Source organism: Rhinatrema bivittatum, chromosome 1 (assembly GCF_901001135.1).
Source record: "Rhinatrema bivittatum chromosome 1, aRhiBiv1.1, whole genome shotgun sequence".
Classification (NCBI taxonomy): Eukaryota; Metazoa; Chordata; class Amphibia; order Gymnophiona; family Rhinatrematidae; genus Rhinatrema; species Rhinatrema bivittatum.
In genome coordinates, this window is record NC_042615.1 from 221,052,295 (window position 1) to 221,067,529 (window position 15,235).

A 15,235-nucleotide genomic window follows, 5' to 3' on the forward strand; every position below is an offset into this window, starting at 1 on the left:
TGTTGCTCATGCTAAAATGATAAAAGTGAATGTGGACCACGTGTGAGCAATGCAGATTTTAAAAACTATGATTAACATGCACATATATGTGCGAGCACAAGCTAAAAATTAGAAGGTGAAAACCAGGCAGAGAATGGGTGTACGGGGTGGCACTAACCGTTACACGCATAACTCCGTACTTTAAAACCGGAGACTCCAGCATGCAGCTGTTTGTTAGCTGAGTAAATTTACTGCTGCTCCTGATGAAGTGCAAGTCTGCAGAACTCGAGTTTTAGGGCTTACATGACAGGATGAGAGGTCCAGGTCAGATGGAGAGGCCTGGATGACCTCGAGATTGACTGGGCAAACTGGTGGACTAATTGGAAAAGCTGGAAATGTTCTTCACCCAAGCATGTTTTAAAACACTTACTGTGAACCGAAAATGACTTGGAGCTTTTCTGTAGCAGCATGTAAGGATTATTTACTTGGGAAACTGGGATAGAATAAAACCATTATAGACACAGTTACGTGTTTCTATACAGGTGATTGTGCTGATATCGAACCAGCACAATAGGCAGGGAGAAAAATGGAGACATGACCCCCTAGTGTAGAGACCCCCTTGGATCCCTACTAGGAACAGGTATAGGAGCAAATCACTTTAGCTTTGGGAGGAAACATAATAACAATAGTGTGGGTGTATAGCTCCCTCATGTGGAGGAAAGTATCTGGTAGGTTCCTTTGGTACACAAAGCCAGACCACCATCTTACCACGTGGATTCCCTTTTTGATTTTATAAAGTCAGCATGTCTTAGATGTGTTCTTATTTCTATATTGAATTGTTGTCTCCATGGAGCCTTTTATTTGGATGGGAGTTCCTTTCCATCACCGCCCCTATCCACCCTATAGTTTTCAATTTATTTATTTAATTTTGGAGTATCCAGTAACTTGGAACTCAGTTAAGCCATGTTATTTTCTGCTCTACCATCAAATGGGAGAGTTTCCTTCATGAAAGGGGAACTTGAGATCATCAAGATTCAAGGAGTAGATGTCGTTCAGCCACCCTGAGAGGAAAAAGAAGAAAGGGGAAAGAGGAGAGGTGTTTGGATTCTACCCAGGGCTCAAGGTACATCTGTTAGAAATTTGAAGAAGAGTAGCTACAAGAATATCATCCTGATATACTGAAGGGGAGAGAAGGAGAAAGACCTGTGCCATTCAGATACTGTGAGCACTGTCTCCACAGCACCCCAGCCCCAGCTGACCCAAAGCACAGGCAGCCAAACCTAGACATCGAACTCCACCTCTTTAATTTTGCCCTCATTTACTAATTAAGAGGGTACCCTGTTTGGAATATTGGTAACATCGTCTAGCTACTGAATAGATTTCAGGAATACACCATTTTTTTCTTATGTTTTCTCAAAAATATGCTAACAGCTTTCACCTCAAAATTATGTCTGCTGGTTACATGGGAAAACACCTCTGACTGGCAATACTAAAAGACTAGCCCTTCAGTTGGACTACTCGGCTAAATACACAGTGCGGCTACAATGGAAATAAAGACCTGGAATTGGTGTGTGGAGATAGCAAACTAAACAATAGCTTCAGCTGAAAGATTTACATACTCTTTAAGAAATGACTATGGTTGTTATGAAAAGGTACAAAGTCTATTATGGAAGTTTTATAGGACTACAGCCTAATGTGATATACTGGTTGCTTTTGAATGTATTTGTTATTACTTCCATGGAAAAAAGCCTGATTAATTTTCAGACTTGGTATTATCTTTCTTTGTGATGTGTTTCTGGATTGTTTCACATACAGTACCTCTAAGGTTTCTTCTGCATATGGGTTCTGGCTGCATAACAAGTGCAATATTTTAAAATGTATCCATCTAATGCCTCCAGCAATTCCCCAATCTTTTTTCAAAGACTTGTGAAAAAGATATGGCTAAGATGTGAAACACTGGATGACACGCATCTGACGAAGTGGACACTGTCCTCGAAAGCTCATGCTTCAATCAATTGATTAGTCTATAAGATGCCATCCAACTCCTGTCATGTTTTTGTTACACCAAACTAACATGGCTATCCCTCTGAGGAATTTTCACTGGATGACATGAATCCTTTTCGCAAGAATTCTTAAAAAAAAAGTCTGGAGACAAAAGTAATAAGTAAGAGGTGTCATCACAAATACAACTATCAAAATAAATGTAGCCCCTTCTTTGGAGTTGTAGCCGAGAAGGTGCAGGGGTCACACTTGGCCCCAGGGCTCAGTCCTTACACAGTCTCACAAGTCCCAATACAGACCTGGGTTTGGATTCTCCAAATGGGAGGGGGGGTAGCTGTCAGACTGAACTTCTCTCTTGCTCTTTGGGAGTACTAAAAGTTTGTTGAATTTGCTGCATCATCTCTTCTTCTGCACCAGTAACACTGTAGACACTCAAATGGGGTGTCCTAAAAATAAAGATTACTACAACCGATCTTCAACCATCTTGCAAGCACTCATTTGATCTTCAATCCATCCAAACTTTAACCACAGTCACAGTTATGCTCCTCTGAGTGAATGTCCCTCAACGTGGCAGGCACTAGGGAAAACGTTTCCTTCCAGATGGGGGAAGCCAGGCTCCTAGCAGGGTACCAGCTCCTCCTGTTCCTCCTCTGGTTCTGAAATGGAACTCTTACTTTGAAAATCCAAACTGCAGCAATGAAATGAAATCCTAAATTCCTTCTCCTGGGCAGAAATGGTACAAAAGGATTCCTCCCAACAAAAAGAAACAAAAATCTCCAAAACCCAGACAATCTCTTCATGTGGCAAGAAACTGTTATCCCTGCATGTGTTGTGAGATATGAACCACAACTCTTTTCCCTAACCTCTTCCAGGCAAGGGAAAAAAATCCTCTTAAAGGTAGGGGCAGAGATTCTCCACAGAGGAAAAAAACAATCTACAATTGCTCACACAGCTCTGAGACAACCCCTTCCAGCCCCTTTGGGTACTGAATAAAGTAGGACCTCTCCCTTTCTCCTAGGTATCAGATCACGGGGCCTAGATTTGGAGACTGGGGAGCTCCAAAATTTAAACACTCCTCCTTCATCTCTGCTCTGTACATCCTCCTGCAATTATACAGATGGGAGACAACATCTTTGGAAGAGGTGCTAGGTGGGAATGGTATGTACCCTTCTCACTCTCTATCCAAAGCCTGAGCTAAGGATACCTAGTGGAGACCCAGTGGGTCTGATTATTATAAAAAAGTTTCTTTGATAAATTAGGGGTATATTTACTAAGTTGTGTTAGGTGTTACCATATGGTAAACGCCTTAACATAGTGATAATGTATGGTATTTTCAATACCGCTTGTCATTTTAAAATCAAATATCGTGAAAATGATAATAAGTTGCTTTGTATGCAAATGCTTTACAAAGGCATGCAAGGCAACTCAATTCTAGTACATTTTAATACAAGAAAATAACGCAGCTTGCCTGAACAATTGCAAGCTGCGTTATTTTCCTGTAAATTAGCTACAACTCAGAAGTTGTAGCTAACTTTCAATGGGAGCATCGGGATGCAAATGTGCATCCCGATGCTCCCGGGCAGTTTCTTAAAGGGCAATATCAGCCCAATTAACCCTCCTCAATATGTGTAAACCCCCCTCCCCCCCCTTCCAGGGATTTTGTGAGATCCTCACTCACCTCCCGCTGCCTATAGAGGTGAGGGGAGAGGGAAAGACTGGGACTGGCTCTGACAGTGACATATTTCACCTTCTTTGATGGAGGGTGATTGGAAGGGGTCTGCAGGCCCTGTCTAGCAGAGCCAAGCATTTAGTCCATGGGTGTGAGGGAGGAGAGGGGACATATTTGGTGCAGCAGGCCCGCAATCTTTTTTTTTTCTTATATCTTGTTTCACCACTTAACTGGCTACATTCTTTTGAAAACAGCCAGTTGTGTCTAAAGAAATCTGGGAACACGTTCCGTCAGTTATTACTGAAGACACACTCAAAAAGTTGTTTCCTACTCACAGTCCTCCCAAACTATCCATCCCTCAGCTCAGCCTCCGCTATTACAATGGAAAAAATATTGGCCTCGCAGGAAGCTGTGTTGTAGGTGCTTGGTACGGCTCTTTTCAAGGGACGTTGCCAATCAGAATCATGTGGGGTGAAAACAAGAGCCTCTTAGGAAGAGACTGCAGCTTAATACACATGGTTACCACAGCAGCACCGACTAATCATAAGAGTGAATCTATAACAAATATAGATTAGGAAATAGAGGCTCATCTCCTACTCAACCATGGGTGATTAAAATGTCCAAGCTTTCTCTTACTTATCATAGAAGTTCGTATGTATTATGTCCAAACTTTCTCTCAGTTATTATAGAAGTTCATGTACATATCAATTCCTAGCTTTTCAGGAAGCCCATTGGATGTAAATAATCACTGATTTAATTGAAAAACCTGTACTTTAGAAATGATAGTTTATTGCCTGTAATGCAATGCTCTAACCAAACAATATCTAATCCACCCTGAAGTTTCTGTCCAGCCATGAAAGGGATAATAAAAATACCAAATAAAAGTAAATTAAATGGTGCACACATATATATTTTTTTTTTTTATTTTTTTTTTTTTTATTCCGCTTTTCGGCACTTCAAAGCAGATTACATTCAGGTTACATTATAGGAATAAGTATCCAAGGCGTCCATCTCATCGATGATGGACATCTCAAGAATGTCATAAATGAATTCCCTCAAGGGTTACCTGAGGTGCTGGGAACATACGAAGGACCAGCAGTGACATTCCACCTGGACCCAGCTGTTGTACCCTTCACATATAGGACAGGAATATATCTTTTGCATTATGCCCTAAAGTAGAGACAGAACTTGAACATCTTACAGCACAAGGTATCCTAGAACCAATACACATAGAAAATGGGCCACACCCATTGTACCAGCGTTAAAGCAAAATGGAAATTTGAGGGTCTGTGGAGATTATAAATTTACTATTAACAAGGCATATAAATATCACCCAAACCTTGTGCCTACTCTTAACTACTAATTGCCATACTTGCTAGGCAAGTGCAGAGTTAAAAATTTGTTAAGGTTACTATGATGTGTTTCTCTGAGTGCATCTAGAATATGCTAAGTTTTAATCATTATGGAGTAGATTTTCAGAGGGTTACACGCATACGTTATATGCGTAACCCCCGAAAACCTACCCCAAACCCCCCCTGCATGCGCCGAGCCTATCTTGCATAGGCTTCCGGCACGCGCAAAGCCCTGGGACGCACGTAAATCCCGGGGCTTTCCTGGGGTGGGGGTGTCGCAGTGCGTGTCACGACCGGCACGTCATCGGGGGGGGCGTGTCGGGGGCGTGTTGTGGCCGGCGTGTCATCCGGGGGCGGGGCTGCGGGCATGGTTCTGGCCTAGGGGCGTTCCGGGGGCATGGCCGTGGCCTCTAGACCAGCCCCCGGACCAGAACATGGCGCGCCGGCAGCCGGCCCGGCACGCGCAAGTTACGCCTGCCTCGCGACAAAGGTAGGGGGGTGTAGATAGGGCCGGGAGGGGGGTTAGGTAGGGGGAAGGTGGGGAGAGGCCGAAGGAAAGTTCCATCCGAGGTGTTGGAGGGAACGGAGGCAGGCTGCGCGGCTCAGTGCACGCAGGCTGCCGACTTTGGGCAGCCTTGCGCGCGCCGACCCTGGATTTTATCTATTGAAATCCCACGTACTCTTGTTCGCGCCTGGTGCGCGAACAGAAGTACACGTGGGCGCAACTTTATAAAATCTACCCCTATAAGTTCATGCTGTGTTAGGGATTACAGTATATGTTTCTTACCCAAGAGGATTAGGTTGTTTGCATTATTCCATGTGGGAAATCTGAAATGCCTCACAATAAAAGGTCTTTTTCTGAGACAGAAGCTTTGAATTCTTAGGTTTCTCAGATCATATATAAAGATAAAATAAGTGGTAATTTTCTGTATTACTGCCAATCCCCACAGAAGATGGAGGGAGAAGTGGGCTGTATCACACAGACTACAATATACTCTTTAAGTCTTATACTTCTTTTCATCCTTGGGGGTGGATGCTGGCACTGAAGTTAAGGTATAAGGTGTTCTCTGAGGACATCACTCATGCTCTCTACCTTCACTGCCTGCTCTTCCTCACCACCCTCATTTTCCTCTATCTCCCCCATCAATGAATTAGATGTTCAGATGCTACGTATACTCCTCTCAAATTTTCTTCTTCTAGTAGCTCTTCAATATTTTTGATTCAGGAAATCTGATGCAATATTCTTCCTCCAAGTCAGCTGATGATAATACTAACTTCACAGCCTCAGTGGTAGCAAGTAATGAAGAGCATGCTGCTGATTTTGGGATTTGCTCTTCTCCTACCCCTGCTGCCCAGCTACTGTCTGCCATGTATGACTCTTTTACCTGTTCCCTCTGCTGCAAGATATGAGGGGGAGAGAGAAACAGGCAGTGGTGGCACATGCTCTTCAAATTCAAATTTCTTCTGGGTTGGCCTGCCTTCTTTTATTGCCATTCTGGACTTGAAGAAGTCCTTCTTCAATTTAAGTGCAGGACTACCTTTCTTATTGCTGCCAGTCCTGCCAGCACTGCCAACATTCCCTTTTCCTTTTTGCCTTTCCCTGACATGTTAGAATTTCGTACTGCTTACTGGGGGTTTGGATATTACAAAAAAAGTTTTTCTTTATAGGTACCATAACTCTACTCCCTCTTGTACCACTCTACTGTGTGTATAGAGAACTGTCTGACACACGCACATAGGGTATGCGCAGTGCACTGTGCCATGTGCAGTGCCATGCAAGCATGCACTGGTGCTGTGACAGACTCCACACATAAAAAAGAATTGGCAGCCTGGCAACACTCAGATGCTGTGCTCTGGTCAATCAGTGGTGCCCAGACAGATACTCAGAGGCAAAAATATTTCTAGTACTGTAACTCTCTACTTTGTCTCGCACTCCCACCCCCTCTCCTACAATCTTCTGGTTTCAAAACCACGTTTGTACCAATAGGCTACCACTCTCCAGAAATTAACCATATAAGTGCCAGCAGGTTGGTAGTGACTGAGTTGGTAAGACATGGGAAGAAGGCTGCAATTAAGTAAGAGATCTTGTATACTCATCTACCCAGAATGGAACAGAACCAATGAGAAATAAAACAAAAACCAACTTGAATAAGTAGTGATATCCTACAAGCAGTCAAACTTCTATGGCTGGCAGGCGGGTAATGTCCTTGCAGTGTGGACAGGAATAAATGGGCAGACTGAATGGGCCATTTGGTTATTTTCTACTGTCATCTCTTTCAGGGGTCCCCAAACTATGGCAGAGGGATGGATTTGGCCAGCAGAGCTTGGTTTTCCAGCCCCCATACTTCTTTTTGGTGGCCAGATCTGGCCCATAGACTTTTTTTTCTTTTCCACCCCACCTTCAGACATGCCGGCAGCAATAGCAGAAAGGCTGGTAGGGGTTTCCCAAGCCCTGCCAATGGCAGGAGAGCTGCCAGATTGAGGCCTTGGAAGGAGCTGCTGGCTCTATGAGACAGGGTACCCTGTGAAGATATAGTGTCTCATAGTCCCTGTAGTGCTAGACTCTTCCTGTCAAAGACCGAGAAGAAGGGAATGGAAAGAAAGGGGAAATGGGTGCAGCCATGGAATTGGAGATATGCTGTGGGATGGGGGAGACTGGAATCAAAAGTAAGCCCAGGAGCAGGGGGAGAGAATGGATTTGAAGGTATGCAGGGGAGAGGGAGAGAGAAATTAGAAGTCTAAAGGAGGAGAGTTGTCAGAGAGAATGGAATTGGAGATATGCTGGGGGGTGCCTAATGGAATCGTGGAATCAAAGGTATACAGGAAAGTGTGTGGGTAGGGGGGAAATGAAATTGAAGATCCATTGAGAAGGAGAACTGGAGTAGAGAGAATAGAATCAGAGATTTGCCAAGGGAGGGGGCAAATGGAATGGAATCAACGGTCCACTGGGGAGGTGGGGAAATGCAGGTTGCCAAGAAAGGAGGGGAATGGAATGGAATAAAAGGTCGACTGGGGAGGTAGGGGAATGTGGGATATGAGGATCTAAGGACAAAGGGGAGTAGTGTAGCATTGACAGTGCCTAGGAACATCAAAGCCAAAATTCATCACTGATTACAGCCTTGGAGTGCCAGAAGCTTATATATCTTTTTGAGGTGCTATCTTGTTAAAGGCAAAATATAACAATTTTTCCTTTTCTCAAATATTTAATTCTATAATTTCCATGAAATGCTGATGCTGCTTGCAATCCTTTTAGAGGTGGCATTATTTCTTCCACTAGGAAAAGCTTTCTGTTTTCTACAATCGTTCCTTTGGTTCATTCTTCCTTTCTTGCTTTCTTTTATTAATTTTGCTCAAAATTCAAGAGTGTACATATCTGATACTACCTTGTCTCTTGACAAAATGTGACAAAACAATGGGCATTTGTACATTTCTATTGCTCGCAAGCTCCTAACTATGCCGGAGATTGTTCCAGACTTACCAATGTTGCAGTATTTTCCAACATACCATCGACGGCAACCACACACAGTCTCTCCAGTTGAGATAATCATTCTACAGACCCCATCATGCATGCAGAGATTCTCAATGCAGTCTGCAAAACACAAATGGAAGAGCAAAGGCATTGCAAAACTGACAAAAAGCAGCCCACGTCTGAGGCCATGGTCTGGGTCTACTGCACTAGTCAAGGGACACTCCGGATGTCCCATGCAAAGTCACCAATATCAGCAAAGCCTGCCATACACAGCTGCATCATTTAAGCAAAGTGCACTTCAGACATAAAGCTATATAATAATACAACATAGCACTGTGTACCATATTTTATCGATTAAATTATTAGTTGTGTTATGATATATGTTATTGCCTACTTATTGTTTTATTCTGATTTACAATTTGTGTAATTCATTTTTTATGTTATTATTAGGTTGTTCTCCCTTTTCTGGAAAGGGTGAACTCTAAATGGAAAAATATGTAAATAAAGAAAATCGGGCAATGCTTCAGATAGAGAACTGGACAAGAATTAGAACAACACTGAATAAAGCACAATGAAATTGGACCTGGATGTTAGCTGAAATTGCTTTTTGCTATCATGAGTTCTTCCCCTAAATATATTTAGCATTAGCATTTAACACTTTACACGTTAAATGTAAGTGACTACAAAGGAATTGCAGTCAGGTGTAAAGCATGTGTTTTGGGCTTGGGTCTGTTTCTCCATCCTCCCCTCTGCCAGTCACTGTATTCTCCACAGACAGGCCAGCTAGCAGAGGAAAGAAAGTCAAGCTGGAGAAACACATGCAGATGCAGCAAACCTCCATGGTAGATGCACACATAGATTCCCAGTTACTATGAACTGCTGCTGTTAGCAGATTGATTTTTTTTGTCTCAGTAACCTAGGGAACAAGAGTAAAACAAAATAAACATCTGTTGCATGATATGAATCTCTGTACGTTCTTTATAATTCTCATTTAACTTAATCTCAAATGAGTTAGAAATGAATTCCATTAATGCCTGAAACAAATTTACTCAACTGTATTTGGAAATGTTTGCAAATCTATTGGCAGGGACGATATAAGAACATTATACCCTACATATGTGTATGTTTAACTCTAAAGAGGATATTACTGTATTAATTTATTTCCTTTCTTTATCCTTCTCATGCTCCTAATTTGTTACACTGGGCTTTATTTGCATGAATTTGCCTGTATTTGTGAGTAATATCATCAAGATGCAGGCATATGGTTGAGTGGTTACTGCGCTGTCATGTGTGCACCCATAGGAGGTCTGTACCATGCATGGTCTCTATGTGAGAGAGGAAATGAAGGAAATGCTGAAGGTAACAACAATGGCTTCTAGGCGAAGGCCAAACAAGTAGTAAGAAGATGAGAAAAGAATATTCAGATGCACACACACAGAATGAAACAAAGGGCTGCTTGAACATTGCAGTTCTTCTTTAGGCCCACCCACATATATGTAGAGTCTAGAAATGAATGCAGAGTAAAGCAAGGCCATTAGACCAGAGCAGGGGCTAACTTCCATTCCACAGATGTTCCATCAAGGTAGTAAGTGCATCCGCAAAACCAGTCGGGAGTGATACCAATGATGACAGTATGAGTGGAAAAACTAAACCCTATCAATTGGCTTTCTCATTGATACAAAAAGACAGAAGTGGGATGAAGAACCATTCTCATTCATGCAACTAGTGGCAAATTAACATTTTACCACAGACAACTATACAGTGTTTTACTGTATGTCCAGATAAATTTTTGTGCTAATATGCATAATTTTTAATTGTATGGAAGCAGTACCCATAGCATGATGTGTGGGAGGGAATTAATAGTACCTGATATCACCATTGTCTATGCTGCTTAACACTGACAGGTTGAAATCTGTGAATGCATTGTTAAAAAGTGTCCGATTTGTGACAGCAAGCACCGATTATGTGGCTAGATATTATCCTGGAAGACAATTATAAGGCTAAGACTCTTTTTAATATGATTTTTCCCCAAAGGTACAGAATAGGAAGAATGAAAGAAACAATACAGAAAAAAGAAAACTTTTACAGAAGCAGACACTTTACTACGTATGCACAAACAGGCCAATACAGTACAGTGCGCTCCAACGAAGCGCACTGTTAACCCTTGATTGGACACGCATTTTCCCTTACCCCTTATTCAGTAAGGGACGGAAAACGTGCGTCCAACCCGCCAAACCTAATAGCGCCCTCAACATGCAAATGCATGTTGAGGGCCCTATTAGGTATTCACGCGTGATTCAGTAAGTAAAATGTGCAGCCAAGCCGCACATTTTACTTTCAGAAATTAGCGCCTACCCAAAGGTAGGCGCTAATTTCTTCGGGCACCGGGATATTAAGTCGGAGGTCCCGAAGGCTAAAAAATGTTAAAAAAATGTGAAATGTAAAATGTAAAAAAAAAATAAAAAAAAAATTGAAGTCGGCCAGCGGCTGTCGGGTCGAAAACCGGACGCTCAATTTTGCCGGCGTCCGGTTTCCGAGCCCGTGGCTGTCAGCGGGCTCGAGAACCGACGCCAGCAAAATTGAGCGCTGGCTGTCAAACCCGCTGACAGCCGCCGCTCCTGTCAAAAAGGAGGCGCTAGGGACGCGCTAGTGTCCCTAGCGCCTCCTTTTGCCCGTTTCTACCGCCGGGCCTAATTTAAATACTGCATCACGTGCACAGGCGAGTGGCCTGTGCGCGCGCCGGGAGAGCGGACGTTCACCCGCTCTCCCGTGGACTTTACTGAATCGGCCCGACAGTTAGTATAAAATGACAGCATATTCCACACAATACCTGTACTTCGTTCTGGATAGCACTCAATTGTCCCATTAGTGCACGAACACTGTTCTACTTCTCCCCGATGGAATCTTGGCCACATTTCTCCAATGTTGAAATATGTATAATATGTAGGATCAAAACATTTTGCTAAATGAAAACAAGATTAGAAAGAAACCAAACTGAATAGGGCAGAAAGATAAAGCTAATTGCTCATAAATTACAGCAGAAGTTGATTTTCTTATTTACTCGGTTTATGTTACTTGTTGCTCAGTGTCCACTTTTTTCTATTACTTGTATAAGGAGGTCCTATACGTCCCCTAGTCCATACTAATTTCATCAATGTTCTTACAGACACTGGAGTATGATGTAGTGAAAAGAGAGTTATAGTGAGAGTCAGACACCTCCCTGACTCAGACACTCCCTCAAAAAGGAGGTGTCTTATAAGGAGTGTGTTTCCATAAAACTCATGAGCTTACTTTGGTTCTTGTTCTTCTCTTTCTCTCCTATCCTAGGAAGAATAATATTTCAAGAATTGCTGAGCAGAGATGAGGTACACCTGGCAAAGAAGGGGTATAGTGTCTTCCAGAACAGACTGGCAAACTTACGAGGAGGGCTTTAAACTAGAATAATCTGAGATGGATGAACAAAGCATTAAAGTAAGTAAAAGCAATCGGGTAAATAAATATTTAAATGATTATAGAGAAGTGGGGGGAAAGAGCAACATCTAGAAAGCTATGTAAATTAATGCTAATAGTATATAAGAACATAGGAACATAAGAATTTGCCATACTGGGTCAGACCAAAAGTCCATCAAGCCCACTATCCTGTTTCCAACAAAGGCTAATCCAGGTCACAGGTACCTGGCAAAATTCCAAACAGTAAATAGATCCCATGCTGCTATTGCACAGTGATATGTAGTGGATATTGCTTAAGTCTACTTGGTTAATAACAGTTTATGGACTTTGGCTCCAAGAATTTATCCAAATCATTTTTAAACCCAGCTATGCTAGCTGATTTTACCACATCCTCTGGCAATGAATTCCAGAACTTAACTATCATTGAGTGAAAAAGAATTTTTTCTGATTTGTTTTGAATGTGCTACTTACTAACTTCATGGGTTGTCCCCTAGTATTTTTATTTTTTGAAAGAGTAAAAAACCAATTTACATTTACCCATTCAATTTCACGCATGATTTCATAGACCTCTATCGTATCCCCCCTCAGCCGTCTCTTCTCCAAGCTGAATAGCCCTAACCTCTTTAGCCTTTTCTCATAGGGGAGCTGTTCCATCTCCTTTCTCATTCTGGTCACCCTTTTCAGTACCTTGACCAATGCAACTATATTTTTTTTGAGATCCAGTGACCAGAACTACATACAGTACTCAGGGCATGGGCTCACGATTGAGGCATTATGATATTTGCAATTTTAATCTCCATTCCTTTCCTAAAAATTCCTAACATTCTATTTGCTTTTTTGACTGGTTCCACACACTAAACCAAGAATTTCAAAGTATTGTAAACTATGACACCCATGTCTATTTCCTGGGCAGTAACTCTTAATATGGAACCTAATATCATGTAACTACAGCGTGGGTTACCTTTCCCCATGTGCATCACTTTGCACTTGTCCACATTACATTTCATCTGCCATTTAACTGTTCAGTCTTCCAGTCTTGAAACGTCCTCCTGCATTTTTTCTTAATCTGCCTATAATTTAACAGTTCTGAATAATTTTGGTCATGCACAAATTTGATCATCTCATGCCTCGTTTCCCTTTTCAGATCATTTATAATTATATTAAAAAGCACTGGTCCCAGTACAGATCCTGGAGGCATTCTACTGTTTACCTTTTTCCGCTGAGAAAACTGACTTTCGGAGTGAGGAAACTCACCCAAAGATGAGATTTGTGCAATGTTCTCTCAGCCTAGCTTGGCGTTACCCAGGTAGATAGCCCATCAAGCTAGGTTGAGAAAACATTACACAAATCTCATCTTTGGGTGAGTTTCCTCACTCCGAAGGTCATCAATTAATCACAAGAGAGCACTGTTCTGTTCATACGTCTCATTTTGAATGTCAAAGTGGCCCCTAACCCTTACACTAATACCTAAACCTCACCTCGAGTTACTTGGTGGGCCTCCTATAGAGATATAAATACCTACTTAGGATACCAACATTATGGCTATGTGTTCTCTCTCTCTCTCTTTCTCTTTCTCTCTCTCCTCTCAGCTGGGCTGGCACTTATCATATAGTGTGAAAAAGTTATTGCAATTTGCAGTAACTTTGCATAGGTATTAGCACAAATTGTGATAAACTGCCTATTACCATAAATCACACCCCTTTTCCTATTGCATTTTGATAAATCCAGGCCAAAGTCTGGTCTAGCCAAAGACCTGTTCTAACGTTAGCTGGCTAACTTTAAGATAGCTAGCTATATTCAATAGTGCAGTTTGGGTCCATACTCAGTGAGACATTCAGATCAATTGTGAGTGATGTAATTTATGATCCTGTGGCCTCTCCAAGGAACCCTAACAATGTGTTTGGTGCAATATAATAACTGTGTACGGCTGCTGATTTTAGGTGTTTATAAATTGTGGAATAGATATTCAAACGCTATTTAGCCAGATAAATAGGATTTATCTGGCTAAGTTAACCGAATAAGTTAGACCAGCAGGTCTAAAGCTATCTGGATATAACTTATCTGGTTAACTAGCATTTATCCAGTTATATTCAGCAGCATAGGGATGCTATTCTGCTGAATATCCATTCTAAGTTAACTGGATAATTAATATCCGGATAATTTAGATAACTGGATATCTTTGAATATTGGGCCTTATAAGTTTAGATGTTTATTTTCTAGCTAGGGGTTCTTTGAGGTTACCAAAAATGGTGTTTTTGTGGCACAGGTACTATTTTTGGGTACCTTTTCTGGCTGAATCAAATACATACATTTGTGCAGCTGAGGAATCGTTAGCATGGAAAAGGCATAAAAACAAAGGTAGGCAAAGTTGAGCTGAGAAAGTATTAGGGGATGTGGTGTTTTCCTGGTGTTTATCTAATAAACACCTATTTTATTTTGTTTGCATTGGGCATGTTTTATCAGGGTTTATTGGTTAAAACCTAAAATCAAAAGCCTTTGATACAGCCTGTACCAATAAACTCTAAATTATCAGTAATGCTCCCAGGAGAGAGAAGCAACTGCAAGGAAGAAGTTTATATACAAAGTAAACTTTCTAAATATAAGGTGAACTAATACTATTTGCCCTCTTAACATTTTAGCAGTTAAAAACACTAATATTATTTATTTCCCCTCTAAATCTTATAGCATGATGTCAGTACTATGTATATCACTGAGGAGTAAGCTAGCTCACTACTGCATTCCTTGCACAATTTGGACATCTGCCTGCACAAACATAAACTCTCCGTCCGAACAATAACTTTACCATTCTACAGAAGACTTTTAAGCATGGATGTTCTGTCCAAGGCCTTGATGCAGCCATCATGAAAAGGAACTCTCAAACCCTTTATCTCAACCTGCAGGTGATTCAGGTCTACCAAATTTACAAAGCCTCCAAATATTAAAATAATTTCTTCATTCCTTTAAAATGGAAAGCCTCATTATTGCACCGACTTTCACAAACATAAGACTGATTCCTTACATGAACTTTTATGATTTCCAAGACAACCCCCAAGGGGGGTTGCCTGATTCGGTTCACATCCTACCCGTTTCGCAGTCTTTGCCTGTGTACTCTTCGAGGCACATGCAGTGGTAGGTGCTCCAGTCAGCTGTGTTGAGGCAGGTACCTCCATTCCTGCATGGGTTCCTTGCACAGTGATCTTGAATAATAACAAAGCAACAGCTGTTGTGAGACAGGGGGCTGTTTTACCAGGCATGTGTCATATCCATCTACAATCTGTTCACCTACTGATAGATAAATCTCTCAAGGCAACTCCT

At 41.7% G+C, this 15,235-nt stretch overlaps 1 protein-coding gene across 3 annotated transcripts in view; it reads right to left on the reverse strand.

Moving 5' to 3' along the window:
* Positions 1–15,235, reverse strand: part of HGFAC (HGF activator) — a 150,307-nt gene that overhangs the window by 56,480 nt on the left and 78,592 nt on the right. For all 3 annotated transcript variants that reach the window (XM_029591941.1, XM_029591931.1, XM_029591922.1), the window contains 3 exons: positions 15,004–15,117; positions 11,301–11,432; positions 8,480–8,590 (listed from right to left, as the gene is read on the reverse strand). In XM_029591941.1, the coding sequence (XP_029447801.1) occupies positions 8,480–8,590; positions 11,301–11,432; positions 15,004–15,117 (357 nt within the window). The remainder of the gene's footprint in view (positions 1–8,479; positions 8,591–11,300; positions 11,433–15,003; positions 15,118–15,235) is intronic.